This window comes from Nerophis lumbriciformis, linkage group LG02, assembly GCF_033978685.3.
Source record: "Nerophis lumbriciformis linkage group LG02, RoL_Nlum_v2.1, whole genome shotgun sequence".
Lineage (NCBI taxonomy): Eukaryota > Metazoa > Chordata > Actinopteri > Syngnathiformes > Syngnathidae > Nerophis > Nerophis lumbriciformis.
Genome location: NC_084549.2, coordinates 19400304 through 19423365, shown reverse-complemented (window position 1 = coordinate 19423365; position 23062 = coordinate 19400304). Strand labels below are relative to the sequence as shown.

Below are 23062 nucleotides of genomic sequence, written 5' to 3'. Positions count from 1 at the left end.
TGGATTTAAACTGTAGCAGCATGTTGTTTGCAATGAGTTATGTATGATTGCAGAGTTATTAAAGGAACCACGTTTAAAGCAGAGAGCATTTCAAGAGGGAGCACGGTGAAGAGCGAAAAGCTCCCCCAGTGAACGTTTATTTTCACGGCCTGAAAGTGAAGTAACGTGTTATGTTTGCAGTTCATTAGTCAATTAGTCAAACCTCTGTCTGTACATGCTAATTTGATAACAGAAATACATTGAACTTTGAGTAGCGTGTGTGTGTGTGTATCAGAATGTCTCATAGGGATCCACCATACCAGCCTCCCTCTGTGTCAGTGTTGCAGGAGCTCCAGCTAAAAGACAGGCCACCCACTGGGCATGTCAATCAAGTCTGGCCCAACCTTTACATCAGCAACGAGTAAGTGTGACACACACACACACACACACACACACACACACACACATTCTTGTATTTGTTACCTTCTTATAAAGATTTGTATTTACAACATTAATAATATATACATAGTATGCCAATATAAAAAAGCTTGTTGTGAAAAATTAGTTGGACTTTCGCAAAAAAAACCTTAGAATTTTGGCAGTATTATAATACATAAAAGTCGTAATTTTACTTAACGTAAGTAAAAAATTTACAAGAAAAACTGAACATTTGTGCAATATTATGATAAAAGTTGGAATTTTACTCAATACCAGTCGCAAGTTTACAAGAAAAGCTTCAATTTTACTCGACAAAAGTCACAATTTTATGAGAAAACTTTCAAATGTTGACACTGTTATATACTAATAATCGGAATTTCACTTGGCAAAATTATGACAAGTCATAATTTTACTCAAAAAAAATGTCACTGTTTTACGAGAACAACAAAACAATTGGCAATATTGTGATAAAAGTCAGAATTTTATATGAAAAATTTCATAATTTTTCATTAAAAAGTAATAATTTTACATTAAAAAATAATAATTTAACGTGAAAATTTAGCAATATTACAGAAGGGACAAGCGGTAGAAAATGGATGGATGGATTACAGAAGCAGAAAGAATATGAGAAATTGTTCCCATTTTTATAAGAAAAAAGTCGACACATTGGATGAAAAAGACTGCTTTTAGTTAATTTTTTGTTGTTGTTGTAATTGGTATTTAATCTTCATTATTTACTTAAAGTTATTACATTATTATATATATATATATATATATATATATATATATATATATATATATATATATATATATATATATATATATATATATATATGTATATATATATATATATATATATATATTATTTGTTTTATTAATTTTGGCCCAAGGGGGCACTTTTCAATTTCTAAGACACATGGTTTTTTCCTTTGTTGGCCAGAGGGGGAGCACTTCACATTTTTACACACACTTGTTATTTCTTATGTTGACCAGAGGGGGAGCACTTTTGAAACCGACACACAGTCAATTTGAAAAATCCCTCCTTTTTGGGACCACCCTAATTTTGATAGATTTCACCACCAGGGGTGCAAATGAGACATTCTCTATTAGATGCAATGGTTTTCCGTATTGGGACCGTGATTTCGGTCCTAACTTGTTCACCGGTTCTCATATGGATGGTACTTTTCCTTGTTGACGTCTCAAGAAGGGTAGAAATACAAGAAGACACACACACACACACACACACACACACACACACACACACACACACACACACACACACACACACACACACACACACACACACACACACACACGTTTTTAGCATATGAGTATCCTTTGCAAAAAATGCTCTTTTCCATGTTATATCAAAAGCGTCTTTCACACAGCGATCCTCCAAAATTGTAATCAAACCATCAAACAAAATAAAAGCACCTTTTACACACAATCCAACAACAACATTGCCAGTTGCAAATTACCCAAAACAAATCTAATTGTACCACATTTCCATACCTTTGTAATGTTGCAATTTCAACACACATTCACATCTACCTTTCAGCAATAAAGATGATTAAAGGATTCTCTGGCCGGAATCTGTCCATCGTGTCCCAACTCTAAAATAACTACTATCCCTTCCTTACACATCAAAGCAAGTATACCTGATAGAAAACACTCGACCATACACTCAAACGCCACTATTACAAAATGCGCAAGCTCTCTGCCAATTTACATTGGCTCCGCCATAAACAGTACATGCTACTGATTAACATTATCAAATTTACATGGCCATTTCTCACCTCCAAATTTGGTAATGAAAACATTTTCATTTGTGCTGTTAGGGTGTTTAAGTACTGTTATTAAAAAAAATGTTTCTTAAATAAAAAATTCTGAGTTTATGATGTCACCCAACACCTGGCCTCTCACTGTGTTCAAATCTCACCAAACATGTTCTGAATGTTTGTACTGATTTTTGCTGTCAAAAAACATGGTTTTAATGAAATTAACGTTTTATCATTATTCACACCCGTAGGAAATGTTTTTTTGACAACACACACATAGCACAAATGTCTTGGACAAGTTTGGGGGGGATTTGGATGGGGGGTTTGGGAGTAGGTAAGGGGCGGCTGTGTGTGAAAAATAAAACAATGATAACATTGAAACCATAATAGCACAAATGTTTGGGACAATTTTTGTGAGTTTTGGGCAGGGTTGGGTGACATCATCCGGACCTTAATGCTATGTAAGCGAATTTTTGCAAAGTAGGAATCATCACTGTAATTATACATTAAATATTTTCATAGCTAGAGCATACAACCCTGTGTATTACCTTCTTACTAGGGTTTTCAACATTATAAAAACCCTCTAGACATGAAATAACACCCCTTAGTCACCTGTACACTCTCTGAAACCAAAATAGTAATGCTGCCTGGGGCTGAGCCAATCAGTTGCGTTGGCCAAAACTAGTATTGATATTTCTAGTTCATTTGGCCATTTTCTGTGCTCGGCAATGCTTAATTTGGGCCAAAACATCTATAGAATATGCTTTAAATAAAAACATTTTGTAAAAATCTTCAATGTGGTTTAGCCTCAATATTTGAAGCGCGATGTGGCGACTAGGGATGTCCCGATCCGATATTTGGATCGGATCGGCCACCGATATTTGCCAAAAAATGCATATCGGCAAGGCATGGGAAAATGCCGATCTAGATCCAGTTTTAAAAAAAAACTCCGGTCCGTGTTTTCCAACGCACCGATTTAAATAATACATTCCACTTTTCTGCTGCTCCCTAATTTCCGTTCCGCATTTTCCAGCACACCTTCAACACATCCACAGGTCTGTGGATTCTCACGCAGTTGCTTTTAGCTGCTGGCGTTACACGACAGGCTCTTCTCACTCTTTTCTGTGTCTCCCTCTCACATACTGTCACGACACACGTCACATACTGTCATGACACACGTCACATGCTGTCACGTCATACGTCACATACGTGTACGTCCTCCTCACGTTAGCTGTGATGCTAGCGCAGCCGTGTGACCAACGTTCTCTCTAAGGTGCGCGCCTGTGCGCATAGCAATTATATGCCACGCACAAAATCAAATAAAAAGATAAGCGCATAACAATTTTCGACACACGGACACGACAGAGAAAACAGTTTTCGTCATCATTGTTCAAATATTGTAACGTCTGTCGAGGCGTTTATCTCCATTCGGTGCCACACGTCCACACCATCAAAATGCAGAGGCAAAAATTTCCAGATCAACACCGTCTGAAAAAATTAGTGATCTATTTAGTTGTGATTTCCTTCTCTGCATGAAAGTTTAAAAGTAGCATACATTAATGCAGTATAAAGAAGAATGTTTTAATGTAGACATGCAAGCCTTGAAAGAAAATTTTGAAAATCAAGACGACATTTCCTGCAAATGGGTGCATTTCTACCCTATATTTTAACTTTAGATTTATTCTCATATCAAACTCTTTTGGCTGTCTTTTTGACACTTACATCCGGCGCCCCCCTCCACACCCCGGATTATAAATAATGTAAATAATTCAATGTGATTATCTTGTGTGATGACTGTATTATGATGATAGTATATATCTGTATCATGAATCAACCCCGGTGGACCCCGACTTAAACAAGTTGAAAAACTTATTCGGGTGTTACCATTTAGTGGTCAATTGTACGGAATATGTACTTCACTGTGCAACCTACTAATAAAAGTCTCAATCAATCAATCAAAACACATAGAATCATCATACTGCTGTGATTATATACATCAAGTGTTCATTCAAGGCTAAGGCAAAATATCGAGATATATATCGTGTATCGCAATATGGCCTTAAAATATCGCAATATTAAAAAAAGGCCATATCGCCCAGCCCTAGTTTCAATGATGCCATTTCTGTTTGTCATGTATAATTTTGTCTATTTTGTGTTTATCCTTGAATAAACAGGTCAGTTTCTTGTTACCAACCATTGTGTATTATTCAAACTCCCCTAATTCAGCTGGCTAGTTGTTATCAAGAGTACTAAAACCCTTTTCAACACGATTCTGACAACTAAGTAGGCTAAATAACTTTAAACTTTAATACATGCTCGGATAGGCCAGTATCGGTCAGTATCGGTATCGGTCGGTATCGGATCGGAAGTGCAAAAACAATATCGGTATCGGATCGGAAATGCAAAAACCTGGATCGGGACATCCCTAGTGGCGACTTGTCTGTACTTAAAAACCTTAAAGGGGAACTGCACTTTTTGTTTTGTTTTTTCATTTTATTTTTATTGACATCCAGCATCAGACCTTCCAATCCATTATATCATATTCACATAAATCATATATCTATTGTCTGTCCTAAATGTCAAAATATTTTTGTTTATACCCCATCCATACCACCCACGCCCCCCCTCCCCAAATAGAAAAAAACAACAAAAAACTAAGTCAAATCTACAAATACCACTTTTTGGGGTATTTTTTGCCTATCATTCACAATCATTATGAAAGATATGACAACAGATGTATTTTTTTCAGTGCATTCTACATATTAAATAAACGTGAATAAAAGTCCGCTTACAGCAGAGCCAATGGGAACCTCCACGATTCAGCTCATACAATCCGATAAATAACCATTCAAAAAGCGCCAACAAGACTCCATTTACATACTATTATTGGTGATGTTGTTATTATAAGTGCTAACGCAGACAAACTATTTATAGCGGCGATGTGTGTCCCTATGTTTAGAGTGGTCTGCTGCTTCCTTGCTTCCTTGCTCCCTGTAAGTTTATTCTAGATCGGTGGTCAGCAACATGCGGCTCTCAAGCCGCAGTGCCGCCCTAGTGGCTTCCTGGAGCATTTTTACAAAAGGATTGAAAATGGAAAAAGATGGGGGAACATTTTGTTTGTTTGTTTTAGTGTGTTTTTTGTTTGAGGACAAACATGACACAAACCTTCCCAATTGTTAGAAAGTCCACTGTTTAATATGTTTGTGTGTATGCTTCACTGATGAGAGTATTTGGTGAACATCGTTTTGTCCTACTAATTTCAGTGGTTCTTGAACTCACTATAGTGTGGACTGTGACGCATGTAAAATCTTCCACTCCTTCTTTGTCTCATTTTGTCCACCAAAAGTTTTATACTGTGCTTGAATGCACAATGGTGCGTTTTGTTGATGTTATTGACTTGTTGGAGTGCTGATCAGGCGTATTTGGTCAGTGCATGACTGCAAGCTAATCAATGCTAACATGCTATTTAGGCTAGCTGTATGTACATATTGCATCATTATGCCTCATTTGTAGGTATATTTGAGCTCATTTAATATCCTTTACTTTTATCCTCTTTGTATATCATTTAGTTTTGCATGTCTCATGACACATTCTCTGTATGTAATATTGGCTGCATTTCAGATAGTTGTTTGTGTGCCATGTTGTTCCAGACCACAGCAAACATTACCTATTTTACCAAAGATTGTAATAAATCTATTAAAAGAACACAGCCTGCCGTTCCCTTTAACTTGGACACACACATCTATACCTTTGGCCATTAAAAGCCAGTAATTTCCAGGAGTCACCTCACCTTCTGAGTAGCCTCTGATTTACTAATGGTTTCTAATGTTGTAAAAATGTGTAGAATAAATACAGTATTACATTTCAACATTTCCGTCAACGAAGATTTGCTTCAGCCTGCGACACTTAGTCATTTTGATAGTAGGCTATTATAGCTAATATAGACACTTATGTCATGTATTGCCTTTTAATATTTTGGGGCTCCAGACAGATTTGTTTTTTGTATTTTTGGTCCAATATGGCTCTTTCAACATTTTGGGTTGCCGATCCGTGTTCTAGATCAGAAATCATGCCTCTTACCTGGAAAGTAGATGACTGAGAATATAGTCCAACATGTTGGGACACTTTGACAGCCATTTAGGATCTGGAACTGACGAGAACAATGCTTGTCGCCGTTCCCTATGCTTCATATGCTTGATCTTTTGGCTCTGATGCAGCAATTTTGCAGGTATTCTGTGTAAAAGACAGATGTTATGATGGTGAGTGGGTGATTAAGTTTCAGAGTTACAGCTTCTGACAAGGCGACACTCCACCATCTGGGAATCACTCATATTGTAAACGCAGCTGACAGAGCCCCACATCATAGCCAGTGGCCCCGTTTAATTGTCCGCCCTGGTCCCCGCTTTGAATATATAATCCTTTCGGTGGATTATTTTGGAGCTGAGGCTGTTGATGCAGCGGACTTCATGCTGAATCCCTTCTTCTGCCCAACTGCTCAATACATTAGCAGGGACCTGCAGGCTAATAGAGGCTGATTTGGTCTTGGTTAACTCGACAGTGAGTTTGTCAGTCCCAGGGCGAGTGTTAGTCCACTGCCTGATGTGTGTTACTCGCTCTGCCACATTGATCTGTGAAGACCTCAGCCTCAGGGAGGCCATGGCGGCTGTCAGGACTCTAGACATTTGTCCTGACTCAGGCCTTCCGCAGATGCCACCTAGACGTAAGCCTGGAGAGGGAGAGGAGACTGAAGGCTCATATAATGAAGGTACAGGAACTCCATTCTTGAAACACGATCATTGCCATCAAGTGGATTCCCGCGAGTGTCTTCATCAAGGGGATCAAGAGGGGTCAGCAGCTCTGTGATTGACCTGCAATGGAATACTGCAGCGTACTACACTTTTTGTCCTTTCTTCAGCCCTGCTTCCCATGCGACAAAGACATTTCTCGGCAGAAACAGTAAGAATACAAAAAATGGTGCAAACCTTTAGGTTGTATTTAGAGATGTCCGATAATTTCGGCCGATAAATGCTTTAAAATGTAATATCGGAAATGATCGGTATCGATTTCAAAAAGTAAAATTTATGACTTTTTTGTACGGAATGGTACACGGACGTAGGGAGAAGTACAGAGCAGTTGCGTCTCCCAGTCATACTTGTCAACCCTCCCAATTTTACCGGGAGACTCACGATTTTCAGTGCCCGTCCCGAAAATCTCCCGGGGCAACCATTCTCCCGGATGTCTCCCGATTTCCACCCAGACAACAATATTGGGGGCATGCTTTAAAGGTACTGCATTTGCGTACCAGCCCAATCACATAATATCTACGGCTTTTCACTAATGTTGTGTCGTTCGCGAACGATTCGTTCGAACGAACGAATCTTTTGAGTGAACGTACTGAACCGAATCACTTCATGAACTGATTCGTTCCTTTCTCAGTTCAGTTGAGCTCCGCCACGACCATGGCGGTATGAGTGGAACTGGCGCATTCTGTGACGTCGGCGAATGACGCAGCCAGCTATTCATCATCATTTAGTAGGCTATAACTATTTTTTTTATTTCCCACTTTTATTTATTTCTTATTTTCATTTCAGTGCAATAAACATATTTAACAACAGGACTCGCGAACCTACTGACACAGAGAACTGACTGTGTCGCGGAGGAGGACGTCACATTGAGGCTCTCGTTCAGTCACTGTGCGTGTCGTTCATTGGGTGCTGAGGGCTTGTGTCATTCGCGAACTGACACACACCGAGATCTGCCGCTGGGGAAGCTGTTACTGACTGACTCATGATTCGCCGACCTGCCCACAGAACTGCTGCGGCAGAAGTGATTCGGTGATTCGGTGAACAAATTTTTTGAACGAATCAATTAAAGGAACTGATTCTATTGATTCAGTACAGTCAAAAGAACTGCCGATCCCATCACTACTTTTCACACACACAAGTGAATGGAAGGCATACTTAGTCAACAGCCATACAGGTCACACTGAGGGTGGCTGTATAAACAACTTTAACACTGTTACAAATATGCGCCACACTGTGAACCCACACCAAACAAGAATGACAAACACATTTCGGGAGAACATCCGCACCGTAACACAACATAAACACAACAGAACAAATACCCAGAACCCCTTGCAGCACTAACCGGGACGCTACAATATACACCCCCCGCAACCCCCTACCCCTACCCCCACCTCAACCCCGTCCACCTCAACCTCTCTCAGAGAGCATGTCCCAAATTCCAAGCTGCTGTTTTGAGGCATGTTAAAAAAAAAAATGCACTTTGTGACTTCAATAATAAATATGGCAGTGACATGTTGGCATTTTTTTCAATAACTTGAGTTGATTTATTTTGGAAAACCTTGTTACATTGTTTAATGCATCCAGCGGGGCATCACAACAAAATTAGGTCATAATAATATGTTAATTCCACGACTGTATATATCGGTATCGGTTGATATCGGAATCGGTAATTAAGAGTTGGACAATATCGGAAATCGACAAAAAAGCCATTATCGGACATCTCTAGTTGTATTCACCTGACGTCACGTCGGGCTCATTAAATGTGCAAGGCTCGAAGTGGTGTTCCAGGGAGCGTGTATGGAGTGAATTACATTTATATAGCCTTTTTCTCAAGGAACTCCAAGCCATTTACAAAGTAAAACCCATTATCTAAGTTACATTTAAACCACGCCGCCCACGTCTTTTGTCACCGTTTCTTTTTAATGTGTACAAGAAATATTTGTCTGTGATGTTAAATGCATCTGGTACTGGCTGTAGGATTGGTGACTTAGTCATCAGTCACCTTATGTATGTAGAGGATTTGGTCATTTTTAGCCCGTATAGTGCTGGTCTACAACAGCTTCTGAAAATATGCACGCAGAATGGTAGTGATTTTAACATCATATACAATGCTAAGAAGAGCAAGATCATGATAGTTAGAAGTAGAGAAGACAGACAGCCAGCCTTTCCTGACTTCTCTCTATCTGGTTCTGCACTTAGTATGTGCAGTGATATGAAATATCCGGGACATATTATTACCAATGACCTGTCTGATGACAAAGATATTTATAGACAGCGAGGGAAGTTATATGCTCAAGCCAACCTGCTGTGTCGAAAGTTCAGTATGTGCTCAGTTTCTGTGAAGATCATACTTTTTAAAGCATATTGCACATATACTGCCCATCTGTGGTGTCGCTTTAAACAAGCCAGTGTTAAGAAGCTCATAGTGGCTTACAATGACAGCATGAGACTGCTTCTAAGAGCTTCAAGGCGCTGCAGTGCAAGCCAAATGTTCGTCAGTATTGGGGTCCCCACCTGCTCTGCCACTTTATGTCATCTCATGTGCATAATTGCCAACTTAGGAGACCTCCGAATTCGGGAGATTGGGGGGGGGGGGGGGGCGGGGTTAAGGGGAAGGAGTATATTTATAGCTAGAATTCACTGAAATTAAAGTATTTCATATATATATATATATATATATATATATATATATATATATATATATATATATATATATATGTATATATATACGCCCATATATATATATATATATATATATATATATATGTATATATATATATATATATATATATATATACGCCCATATATATATATATATACATACCTGCCAACTACTCCGGTTTTCCCGTAATTAGTACGGTTTTCATCAACCTATTCCGGGTTACGGTTGCAGTGATAAAAAATACGGTTAAGGGGAAGGAGTATATTTATAGCTAGAATTCACTGAAATTAAAGTATTTCATATATATATATATATATATATATATATATATATATATATATATATATATATATATATATATATATATATATAACACTCACCTTTCACTATTTGAGTAGCTTTTGTTCTGCCATTTGAGTACTGGCATAATCCCAGGAATGTATGCTCATACGACTTCTTTGTTTGTCTAATCTTTATTACACGAGATGTAATCCAACCACACAACAGCTCCAATGTGTGTCTATCCCTTTTCCCGGCAAAACTCGAACACCCACTTCCTATTAACAACGTCACTTCCCTATCTCTCCCGGAAGTCCCGCCCCCCAGCCAAAGTCATTGGCTAACACCCCGTAGCCAGCCGCTACAGTATTAACGTGCCGGCTGGAATAAACACACGCTGAGAAATAGTTCCGTGCCTGTCTACTTTATGGGTTATAGATAAACCTATGGATAACGGAGACATATATAATGGTCTCCTTTTCAGGTGAGAGACGACGCTAAAGGCAGTGCCTTTAAGGCACGCCACCAATATTGTTGTCCGGCTGGAAATCGGGAGATTTTCGGGAGAATGGTTGTCCCGGGAGCTTTTCGGAAGAGGCACTGAATTTCGGGAGTCTCCCGGAAAATTCGGGAGGGTTGGAAAGTATGCTCATGTGTAGGGCAGCTGAGTGATTGATTGATTGATTGATTGAGACTTTTATTAGTAGGTTGCACAGTGAAGTACATATTCTGTACAATTGACCACTAAATGGTAACACCCGAATAAGTTTTTCAACTAGTTTAAGTCGGGGTCCACTTAAATTGAGTCAGACAACAATGTCATTAATGGTCTGACTAGACTCGCCGTTCTGTCAGATTTTCATCCTGTCTGTGGAACCATTGGCGAGTAAGCCTGTATGCTGGAGTGTTTATTATTTATTTTATTTATTGAAAACAAACCAAACACTAGGATTTTTTTTTCATTTTTGTTTGTGATATTTTTTTTTCTAGTTTGAAGCACAGCGGAATTGTCTCATCTACCCAGATTATAAAATGGTCCAGTCCATGTAAATAAGAAGTAGCCAACTAGCTAACAAGTGGACACAACAACAAAACAAACGCCACAGATTAGCAAAACCAATTCCTCACTTTTTATTTGATTAAAGTAAGTTTAAGCAATTTTATCAAACCTAAACATGTATGTCGGTTGTTTATCAAAAATAAGACTAGATTATACACAGCCTACTGGCTAGTTACATCATAAACATCATGCATTTTCTTTTTTTGCTATGCACTCATTGATTTTTTTCAAGTTTTGTTTCATAATTATGTGTACCAAATGAGTCAAAGGGGCTTTAACTAGCTGTGTACTCCAAGTTATTGCGAAATAAAGATTGTTTGTCCACAGTGCTCCCCCCGCGACCCCAAAAGGGACAAGCGGTAGGAAATGGATGGCATACTTGCCAACCTTGAGACCTCCGATTTCGGGAGGTGGGGGCGTGGTCGGGGGCGTGGTTAAGAGGGGAGGAGTATATTGACAGCTAGAATTCACCAAGTCAAGTATTTCATACATATATATATATATATATATATATATATATATATATATATATATATATATATATATATATATATATACATACATACATATATATATATATATATATACATACATACATATATATATATATATATATATATATATATATATATATATCTCTACATCCTGAAAATATGCAAACAAAACTGTGTTTAGATAAACTTGCATAAATAAATATTAAGGAATATAACATAACTTGGCTTCTGAGAGCTTTCAAAATGTAATGAATAAAATGCTAAAGTTGTTGATAAACATTCAATTATTTTAATAATTAAATATGGTCATTTTAAATGAATTATTATGGTCATTTAAAATTAATTATTTCAAATATGTTTATTTTAATGTATAATTCTATGGCTGGATGTAATAAGGAGTCAGAAAAAATACAAATAAAAATACAATTAATTTTGATGTTTTTAGCAAAATAAAGTAAAAATGTATTTCGTTTTTTTTTTTTTTTAAATTAATAAATATATTTATTTTTAGGTAAGATAAACATGATAATACAATTTATCTCTAGTCTGGATGAAAAAAGGCTGTCCTCACTCAGGTCCGTATGGAACTGGAGGGGGCGTGGCCTCCAGCTCCGGCTGAAAATCGGGAGATTTTCGGGAGAATATTTGTCCCGGGAGGTTTTCGGGAGAGGCGCTGAATTTCGGGAGTCTCCCGGAAACTTCAGGAGGGTTGGCAAGTATGATGGCTGGATGGACCTAAACCAGGGGTTGGCAACCCAAAATGTTGAATATTGGACCAAAAATACAAAAACAAATCTGTCTGGAGCCGCAAAAAATTAAAAGCCATATTACATACAGATAGTGTGTCATGGAATTAAGAGGACTTAAAGGAAACTAAATGACCTCAAATATAGCTACAAATGAGGCATAATGATGCAATATGTACATATAGCTAGCCTAAATAGCCTGTTAGCATCGATTAGCTTGCAGTCATGCAGTGACCAAATATGTCTGATTAGCACTCCACACAAGTCAATAACATCAACAAAACTCACCTTTCATGCACAACCTTAAAAGTTTGGTGGACAACATGAGACAGAAAAAGAAGTGGCATAAAACACGTCCTAGAAAGTCGAAGAAAGTTATACATGTAAACAAACTACGGTGAGTTCAAGGACCGCCAGAATTAGTAGGACAAAACGGCGCTCGCCAAATACTCGAATCAGTGAAGCATTTTTAATATAAACAGTGTGCTTTGTAACAATTAGGGAGGTTTGTGTCATGTTTGTCCTCCTACAGAAACCATATTAAAACAAAAATAGATTTTTTTCCCCTCATCTTTTTCCATTTTTCATACATTTTTTGAAAAAGCTCCAGAGAGCCACTAGGGCGGCGCTAAAGAGCCGCATGCGGCTCGAGAGCCGCGGGTTGTCGACCCCTGACCTAAACACAACTGTGAGTCATTCCCAGAAACAAGTGTCAACCTGCTGTGCCATCTGTGACACCGCTCACTCTTGCCCCAACATTAGTGAGATTCTTCACATAGCAATGATATAATCCACCATTGCCTTTAAAATATTATTGTTTTTTTTTTTAACTTGCATTGGGATTAGAAGTTAGGTGTCTCAAACTACTAAAAAAAGCAAACAAATGTGTGTGCATGCGTGTGTGTGTGTGTGCGTGTCACGCTGATGTCAGGTGTTGTCTCATGGCAGGCGGCGGCCTAAAAATATCATGTTAAAGAGCGAGAAGTTACTATTCCTCTACTGTATGTGTGCCCTCCTGCAGACTGTGGAGAGAAAACACACACATATGCACACACTTGAGGAGAAGATCTTGAGTCTGCAGTCCCGCATGACAGGGAGACACAGGACGGGTGAGTGATTTTATTTATAATATACAGGAATCTAAATAATCTGATTTAACTGTAAAATCTCCTTTATAGTCTCTAAAATGAACTGACACTGACTGCGATAGACGATGGAACAACCTTCCATTATCTATTAGGTCCTCCCAATCTCTGAGCCAATTTAAAACCAGGCTAAAAACATAGTTTTACTCCCTTAGACAGGATATCTTGGTTGTTTTTAGTTTGTCTTATTTTTTTTAGTATTTTTGGTGATATATTCTGCACTTCTTTTAAGGTATATTGTACTACTGTATTTTATTCATCCTTCCGTGTTAATATGTAGATGTGACACTTCGTGCCCCTTTTCTTATGTCTGTACAGCCCTTTGGCCAGCTGGGGTTGTTTTTAAATGTGTTATAAAAATAAATAAACTGAACTGAACATGTAATTAAAAATACAAAACCCAAAACCAGTGAAGTCGGCACGTTGTGTAATTCGTAAATAAAAACAGAATACAATGATTTGCAAATCCTTTTCAACTTATATTCAATTGAATAGACTGCAAAGACGAGATATTTAATGTTCAAACTGAGAAATTTAATTTTTTTTTTTGCAAATAATCATTCACTTAGAATTATAATGGCAGCAACACATTGCAAAAAAGTTGGCAGAGAGGCATTTGTGGGGCGGTATAGCTCGGTTGGTAGAGCGGCCGTGCCAGCAACTTGAGGGTTGCAGGTTCGATCCCCGCTTCCGCCATCCTAGTCACTGCCGTTGTGTCCTTGAGCAAGACACTTTACCCACCTGCTCCCAGTGCCACCCACACTGGTTTAAATGTAACTTAGATATTGGGTTTCACTATGTAAAGCGCTTTGAGTCACTAGAGAAAAGCGCTATATAAATATAATTCACTTCACTTCACTTCACATTTTTACCACTGTGTTACATGGCCTTTCCTTTTAACAACACTCAGTAAACGTTTGGGAACTGAGGAGACCAATTTCTGAAACTTTTCAGGTGGACTTCTTTCCCATTCTTGCTTTATGTACAGCTTAAGTTGTTCAACAGTCCGGAGGTCTCCGTTGTCATATTAGACGCTTCATAATGCGCCACACATTTTCAACGGGAGATAGGTCTGGACTACAGGCAGGCCAGTCTAGTACCCGCACTCTTTTACTATAAAGCCACGCTGTTGTAACAAGTGGCTTGGCATTGTCTTGCTGAAATAAGTAGGGGCGTCCATGATAACGTTGCTTGGATGGTAACATATGTTGCTCCAAAACCTGTATGTACCTTTCAGCATTAATGGTGCCTTCGCAGATGTGTAAGATACCCATGTCTTGGGCACTAATACACCACCATACCATCACAGATGCTGGCTTTTGAACATTGCGCCTATAACAATCCGGATGGTGCTTTTCCTCTTTGTTCTGGAGGACACGACATCTACAGTTTCCAAAAACTATTTGAAATGTGGTCTCGTCACACCACAGAACACTTTTCCACTTTGCATCTGTCCATATTAGATGAGCTCGGGCCCTGGGTGTTGTTGATAAATGGCTTTCGTTTTGCATAGTTTTAACTTGCACTTACAGACATAGCGACGAATTGTAGTTACTGACAGTGGTTTTCGGAAGTGTTCCTGAGCCCATGTGGTGATATCCTTTACACACTGATGTTTCTTTTTGATGCAGTACCGCCTGAGAGATCAAAGGTCACGGGTATTCAATGTTGGTTTTCTGCCTTTCCACTCACGTGCAGTGATTTCTCTAGATTCTCTGAACCTTATGGTGATATCACGGACCGTAGATGGTGAAATCCCTAAATTTCTTGCAATAGATGGTTGAGAAATGTTGTTCTTAAACAATTTGCTCACACATTTTGTTGACAAAGTGGTGACCCTCGCCCTATTCTTCTTTGTGAATGACTGAGCATTTCATGGAATCTACTTTTATACCCAATCATGGCACCCACCTGTTCCCAATTAGCCTGTTCAACTGTGGAATGTTCCAAATAATTGTTTGGTGAGCATTCCTCAACTTTCTCAGTCTTTTTTGCCACTTATGCCAGCTTTTTTTTTACATGTTGCAAGCATCAAATTCCAAATAAGCTAATGTTTGCAAAAAATAACAAAAGTTTTCCTGTTCGAACGTTAAGTATCTTGTCTTTGCAGTCTATTCAATTGAATATAGGTTGAAAAGGATTTGCAAATCATTGTATTGTGTTTTTATTTACCATTTACACAATGTGCCAAATTCACTGGTTTTGGGGTTTGTACATAAAAGTGTATACAAACCCATTTAAGAGTGATTGCATTCATTTGTGGCAAAATTGTCCAATATATGCAGTAAATGTATTATGTGCATTATTGTTTGTTTATTATTTTGAATTGTTTATTTTTCCCCATGGTCCTTGGAGTTGAACTATGTCCTCCTGTGTGGTAAAATCAAGAGGAAAGAACCCCTACGCGGCGGTCCAGGTGGACCCAGACAGTGATTACATCACACCAGGTACACTAGACCTGGAGCAGCTCTTTTGGAACGGCCCCAGTGCTCAGTATGCACACGTCAACCAAGTCTGGCCTAATGTCTTCATCGGGGATGAGTGAGTAAATGTAGACTGGTGGTCACATATTCATCAATTAAAAAAAAAAAAAAAAAAAAAAAGAGTTGTTGGGGGGAATCATATTTATAAGGTCAAGGTGTATTTACTTATATAGAAAACAGTCACTACTGCCCAAAGGTAATGTAAAAAAAAAAAAAAAATCATAATAAATACCAACAAGGTTATAACTGTGTACAGCTAAAAACAAAGCAAATAATACAATATGGTTTGTAATACCCATGAAATGTGGAGAGAAACCAGTACAGGAGTGGTGTGTTCATATGTTTTTTTGTAGGTGTGAGAATGCGTGCAGCCGCATTCTGGACGGGTTGTAAGTACAGTAAGCGACTGAATGTTACCAGGGCATGCACAGTTGTTTCTAACTGCTTTGTGAGCAGATATTTCCAAGGGGTCTGAGCTGGAAAAAGGCAGTTGTATAATCACAGAATTATTTGCTTGTGGAGTTCAAAAGACTTTTCAATAAAAAACTCAAGTGACTTTTTTTTTTTTGCATAAGTACTGTCATGACCTGTCACACAGATCATGTCTTGTTTGGTGTTTTGTTATTCCTCTTCTTAGTTTAGTGTTCTGTTCGGTTCTGAGTGCTCCTTTTCTCCTTTTGTTTACCTCTCTTCTGGCTTCTGGTTCTTGATTAGAACACGCCTGCTGCCAATCACAATCATGCCCCTTTTCATACCCGCCTCGGCGATCAGCAGGTATGGGATACATTTTTGCCATGGTTGGCTGTTATGTTGACACTATGGTACTACCGTATTTTCCGGACCATAGGGTGCACCGGATTATAAGGCGCACTGCCGATGAATGGTCTATTTTTGATTTTTTTTTCATATATTAGACGCACCGGATTATAGGGCGCATTAAATGAGTCTTTTTTTTTTTTTTTTTTTCTTAATAGAAAACACTTCCTTGTGGTCTACATAAGATGTAATGGTGATTCTTTGGTCAAAATGTTGCATAGATGATGTTTTACAGATCATCTTCAAGCCGTTTTCTGACAGTCGCCTCAGGACGCGCCATTTGTGGGAGGTCTTACTTACGTGGCTCACCTTCGGCAGCGTCTTCTCCCCGTCATCTTTGTTGTAGCAGTGTAGCGTGCAAGGACGGGAGTGGAAGAAGTGTCAAAAGATGGAGCTAACTGTTTTAATGACATTCAGACTTTACTTCAATCAATAACGTAGCAGCATCTCCTCATCCGGAAACAACAACAACAACAAGGCCGGAAATGTGTCCCGTGAAAAACCCACCAACCGAAACTCTAATAACTAAAGTTGTTTAGGTGAATAATGTAAACTCACTACACCGGTATGTTTTAGCACTTTCATGGCGAGTTTACTGACAGATATAAGTAAGAACTTTACACTACTTTATAATAGAAATGGCAACAGCGGAGGATGAAAGTCCCATAACAAGAAGGTAGAGAAAAAGAAGAAGTTTATCGACTACGGCGTCGCCACGGACTACAAAGGCGGACGCGTGCAATTTTTCAGGACTATACAGATCCCAAATACAGATCAGCAGGTACCAGAAGGTAAGAAAAGTTGCTTTTGCATAATATTGCGAAACAAAACGCCAGATAATATGTCTTACCATATACACACACCATAACAATACTCGTATGTTTAATGCGCCGACAATGCTTCAAGCGGTGCGGCTTCATAGCTTACCAAAGTCGTACTAAAACATTAGATAGATTTTTGAGCGCCGTGTGTAATGTTCTATATTTTCAATGGAACATTCAAAATGTTGGTGTTGTTTACGTGAGACATATTGCCATCATAGTGCAGTCTACACGTATCTCTTATGTTTGACTGCCATCTACTGGTCAAACTTATAATTTCACCATGTACCAAATAAAATAGCTTCAAAGTGGGTAAGCTCAACCAAACGTATTCCTTACATTAGGCACACTGGGTTATAAAGCGCACTGTCAAGTTTTGAGGGAAAAAAAAGGATTTTAAATGCGCCTTATAGTCCGGAAAATACGGTACTTGTGTTATAGTACTTGCTTATCGTGCTAAACAAGGTTCTGTCTTTGTCTTGTGCCTCTAAGCGACACGCGGTTTGTTTTGTATTTTTGCCCTACCAGTGGAATGAAAATATTCTTACCTGCGCACTGCTTCTGCCGCTCCCTGTCCTTTTGCATCCTGGGAACAGGCATACTTGCCAACCCTCACGATTTTTCCGGGAGACTCCCGAATTTCAGTGCCCCTCCCGAATATCTCCCGGGGCAACCATTCTACCGAATTTCTCCCGACTTTCACCCGGACAACAATATTAAGGGCGTGCCGTGATGGCACTGCCTTTAGCGTCCTCTACAACCTGTCGACGCCTCCGCTTTTACACCATACAAAATGCGTGCCGGCCCAGTCACATGTTGTATGCGGCTTCTGCATACACAAGAACGTGACTGCAAGGCATACTTGATCAACAGCCATACAGGTCACACTGAGGGTGGCCGTATAAACAACTTTAACACTGTTACAAATATGCGCCACGCTGTGAACCCACACCAAACAAGAATGACAAACACATTTCGGGAGAACATCCGCACCGTAACACAACATAAACACAACAGAACAAATACCCAGAATCCCTTGCATCCCTAACTCTTCCGGGCTACAATATACACCCTGGCTACCACCAAACCCCGCCCCCCCAACCCCGGCCCCCCACACCTTAACCTCCCCCTCCCACCCCCCGAATCTCCCGAATTCGAAGGTCTCAAGGTTTGCAAGTATGGGAACAGGACCGCTGCAGACATGCGGCCCCAATGTGACAAGGGCAGCAGTATACGACCCTAAAGTATGGTCATCCATTGTTTTATTGTGCTTGTGTGCTTCAGTTGAGTCAGTTTTGGAATGAAAACATAAATACTTCACCTGTAAAGAAATGAAAAATGGATTTTAGGTTTTCTAAAAAAAAATGTATAGCAGCAGCAGCATGTAGAGGGAGAATCATATTGGGCTAAAAATTTAACCTTGCGGCACCCCGCAGGACAGAGGAGATTATTTCAAAGCAAAGTGTCCAAGGTTGACAATGTAAGAAATGTCTGTCAGCCAGGATTGGAACTACTTTAGGACAGTGCCTTGAAAACCTGCACGTGACTCAAGATGAGATGTAAAGAGGTTGTGGTCAGCAGTGTCGAATGCCGCTGTTAAATCTAAAAACACCAGCACAGTCATGCTATTAAAAGAGGACTTTTTTAAGAGCTGTTTCTGTACTGTGGCGAGATATAAAACTTGAATTCAATTTGTCACAGACGTGTGATTGCAGTGACAATAAACAACATTCTCTAACACTTTTGATAAAATAGCAGCTTAGAAATTAGCTTTTGAATTTTTTTAAAGGAGGTCGTACTACAGCTTGTTTTAAGGAACAGGCAACGCTACCTGAAATAAGTGAACTGATGTTATTTAGGATATAAGGCTAAAAGAGCCACAGACATATTTTAAAAAGTCTACTAGGTAGGAAGGCTATCGAGTGGGTTTAATAGACATTTTTGATGGTTCACAGTAATAAAATATTAAAATCATTACAAATTGTGGAGCACTAGCTAACTACAGTATGTCAATAAACAAAATAAAAATAAAAAACTTAATTGGCTCTAAAGCAAACTAGAACTAAAAATCACCCATTTTGCAGAAAATTTATGAAAAAAAAGATTTAAAAAATTGAAATAAAGGATGCGTGTTGATCAAAACACATCAGATGCATCAACAAATAAAATAATAAACCTATTTAGAAATAATTGTGAATAATGAATACTATTAATGACTACAAATAAAATAAAATAAAGTACTGCTCTGGTGCATTTGGATTGGATCTTACATGCTGTAGATGCTCCCATTTGTGTGCCTGTGTGTGTGTGGGTGTGTGTGTGTGTTTGTGTGTGTGTGCGTGTTAAAGTTAAAGTACCCATGATTGTAACACACACTAGGTGTGGCGAATTTATTCTCTGCATTTGACCCATCACCCTTGATCACCCCCTGGAAAGTGAGGGGAGCAGTGTGTGTGGGTGTGTGTGTGTGGGTGTGTGTGTGCGCGTGTGTTTGTGCTTGTTCACATCTGGTGATGGGGTGTATGAAAGGAAATGGGTCATTAGGGCAATGTTTTTAGGTGTGTAAAAAAGCACTTTGTGTTGCATTTGTTTCACTTTATAAATATAGTTTGATTTGGTTCAAATGAAGTAAAAGTAGAACTACCTGTAAAAAAAAAAGGAACTAAAGAAAATAGGTGTAAAAAGTAAAAAAAAAAAAGGTCGAAATTAGGATTGAAAATATTAAACATTCAAATAAGAGCAAATAAAATGAATTGAATACAGTTTAACCCTTATGTGGTGTTCGGGTTTGTGGGACCCGTTTTCATTTTTTATTAAAAGAAAAATGATACAATTAATTAATTTTTCAAACTGAGACTCACTGACTTTGGCTCATTTTCTGTGAAGAACATATATCAGAATACATATTTAATGACCACACACCATACACCCCCCCTACACATTTCTATCACATATAAGATGTCCGGGTCCACTGGACCCAGGGCTAATAGAAGTGTGGAAATTGATGTTTTGTGTACCACACGCACCCACACACCCACCCACACACACACTTACACACACAGCAGGCCTAGACAGGAGGAGGACAGAGTGTAGGTACACAGAACATCAGAGGGTCAAATGTGCGAGAAAATGAGAGCAGACCGTGTTGACAAACAATGTTGCAACCTTGTGTGGGAACCGCAGGTGCAGAAACACAAAAAGAAGAATCCCTGTGGGATGCAGAAACTGGCAGAGAAATTTTCCGTGCAATGTTCATATTGTTGTTACTCAGCCAGCATTTGTGGGTCTGATGGACGGGTCCATCAGACCCACAAATGCTGGCTGAGTAACAACAATATGAACATTACACAAGGGTTAATTAAACATGACGACATGCTCTGGAAAAAAAAACTGTTCTGAAGGAAGTGGGCATTATACTGCAAGGGGTTAATGGAATAATATATAATAAATTGGAAAAAGTGCGGACAAAATACAAAAATTGGAATAAAATCCCCCCAAAAATGTACAAGTCAACAGAATGAAATTAAAGCACATGTACTGTTCGGAAACAGGAAGACGGCCCTGGAGCGACCTGGTCTGAAGGAATTGGGCATCACACATGTGCTGAATGCTGCGGAGGGCAAGTGGAACAACGTGCTGACTGGTGCAGATTACTACGCTGACATGGACATCCAATATTTTGGTGTGGAGGCTGACGATAAACCCACCTTTGACATCTCCCCGTTCTTCTGTCCGGCGACACAATTCCTCAGCGAGGCCCTGAACCAACCACAGAGTAAGTCAACACCACTTGAATGTGTTTTTTTATGTTGCATCATCATCCTTTCACTTGTTCCATAGACAAGGCGTTGGTGCACTGCGTGATGGGTCGCAGCAGGTCAGCCACTCTGGTCTTGGCCTACCTGATGATGGAGCACAGCTTGACTGTGGTGGATGCCATTGAGCATGTGCGACAGCGCCGCTGCATCTTGCCCAACCATGGCTTCCTGAAGCAGCTCAGAGCTCTGGACATCGCCCTGCAAGAGAAGAAGCTCAGAGTGAAAAGACAGGTGCAAAACAAACACTCGTGAACATTAAAAATCTCTATCTTTTACCTCATTCTTACTTTTTTTAAAGGAAGATTTGTGAAAATGTTTAGAAATATGTGGGTACAGTATATACATATACACACACACACACACACACACACACACACACACACACACACACGTTCTTGTATTTGTTACCTTCTTCAGACCTCCGAAAAATGCCTACCTCTTTAGGACCACCCTTTCTAGATGTATAAAGATTTGTATTTACAACATTAATATATAAATACTATGCACATATAAAAAAGCGTGTTGTGAAAAGTGAGTTGGAAATTCACAAGAAAAAGGTCACAATTACACAAGAAAAACGTAGAATTTTGGCAGTATTATGATAAAAGTCGTCATTTTACTCAACGCAAGTCAAAGTCTTACAAGAAAAACTGAACATTTGTGCGATGTTATGATAAAAGTTGGAATTTTACTCAATTCTAGTCGCAATTATACAGGAAAAGCTTAAATTTGGGCAATTTTATGAAAAGAGTCGTAATTTTACTCGACAAAAGTCACAATTTTATAAGAAAACTTTAACATTTTGGCAAAGTTATAATAATAATCGTAATTTTACTTGACAAAAGTCATAATTTTACTCGAAAAATGTCACTGTTTTACAAGAATGGCAAAACACTTGGCAATATTGTGATAAAAGTCTGAATATGACAAATGTCACCATTTTGCATGAAAAATTAATAATTTTTTCATTAAAACATTATTTTTTCATTAAAAAATTATTTTTTCATGAATTTTTTTAATTTTTTTCATATTTTTTTAAATAATTTTTTCATTTTTTTTTCATAAAACAATTATAATTTTTTCATAAAAATGTTTTTCCCATAAAAAATTAATACTTTTTTCATACAAAATTAATTTTTTCATTAAAAATTCATAATTTAACGAGAAAATATGGCAATATTACAGAAACAAAAAGAATACGAGAAATTGTTCCCAATTTTATAAGAAAAAAGTCGACACATTGTGAGAAAAAGACTGCTTTTAGTAAATTTCTTTTTTTTTTGTAATTTTTTTTAATTTTCATTATTTTCTACAAGTTATGGCAGTATGTCTCTATATACATATTTATATATTTTCAAAAAAATTAATTTTGGCCAAAGGGAGCTCATTTCAATTTCTTACACACACTTATTACAAATGATGGCCAGAGGGGAAGCACTTCAAATTTTTACACACACTTGTTATTTCATATGTTGACCAGAGGGGGAGCACTTTTAAAACAGACACACAGTCAATTAGAAAAAATCCCTCCTTTTTGGGACCACCCTTATTTTGATAGATTTCCCCACCAGGGGTGCAAATGAGACATTCTCTATTAGATGCAATGGTTTTCCGTATTAGGACCATGATTTCGGTCCTAACTTGTTCACCGCTCCTCATATGGAAGGTACTTTTCCTTGTTGATGTCTCAAGAAAGAAGGAATATAAGAACAAAAAATACAAGAATACACACACACAC

At 38.5% G+C, this 23062-nt stretch overlaps 1 protein-coding gene and 1 pseudogene across 1 annotated transcript; both read left to right on the top strand.

Moving 5' to 3' along the window:
• Positions 1-275: 275 nt before the first annotated feature.
• Positions 276-7062, top strand: LOC133616995 (dual specificity protein phosphatase 13B-like; annotated as a pseudogene).
• A 6181-nt stretch (positions 7063-13243) lies between these two features.
• LOC133606108 (dual specificity phosphatase 29-like) lies at positions 13244-21594 on the top strand. The gene is made up of 4 exons (XM_061959727.2): positions 13244-13350; positions 15742-15927; positions 21058-21281; positions 21347-21594. The coding sequence occupies exons 2-4, from the start codon at positions 15749-15751 to the stop codon at positions 21574-21576; spliced, it is 633 nt and encodes a 210-aa protein (XP_061815711.1). The 5' UTR covers positions 13244-13350; positions 15742-15748; the 3' UTR covers positions 21577-21594.
• Positions 21595-23062: the final 1468 nt, after the last annotated feature.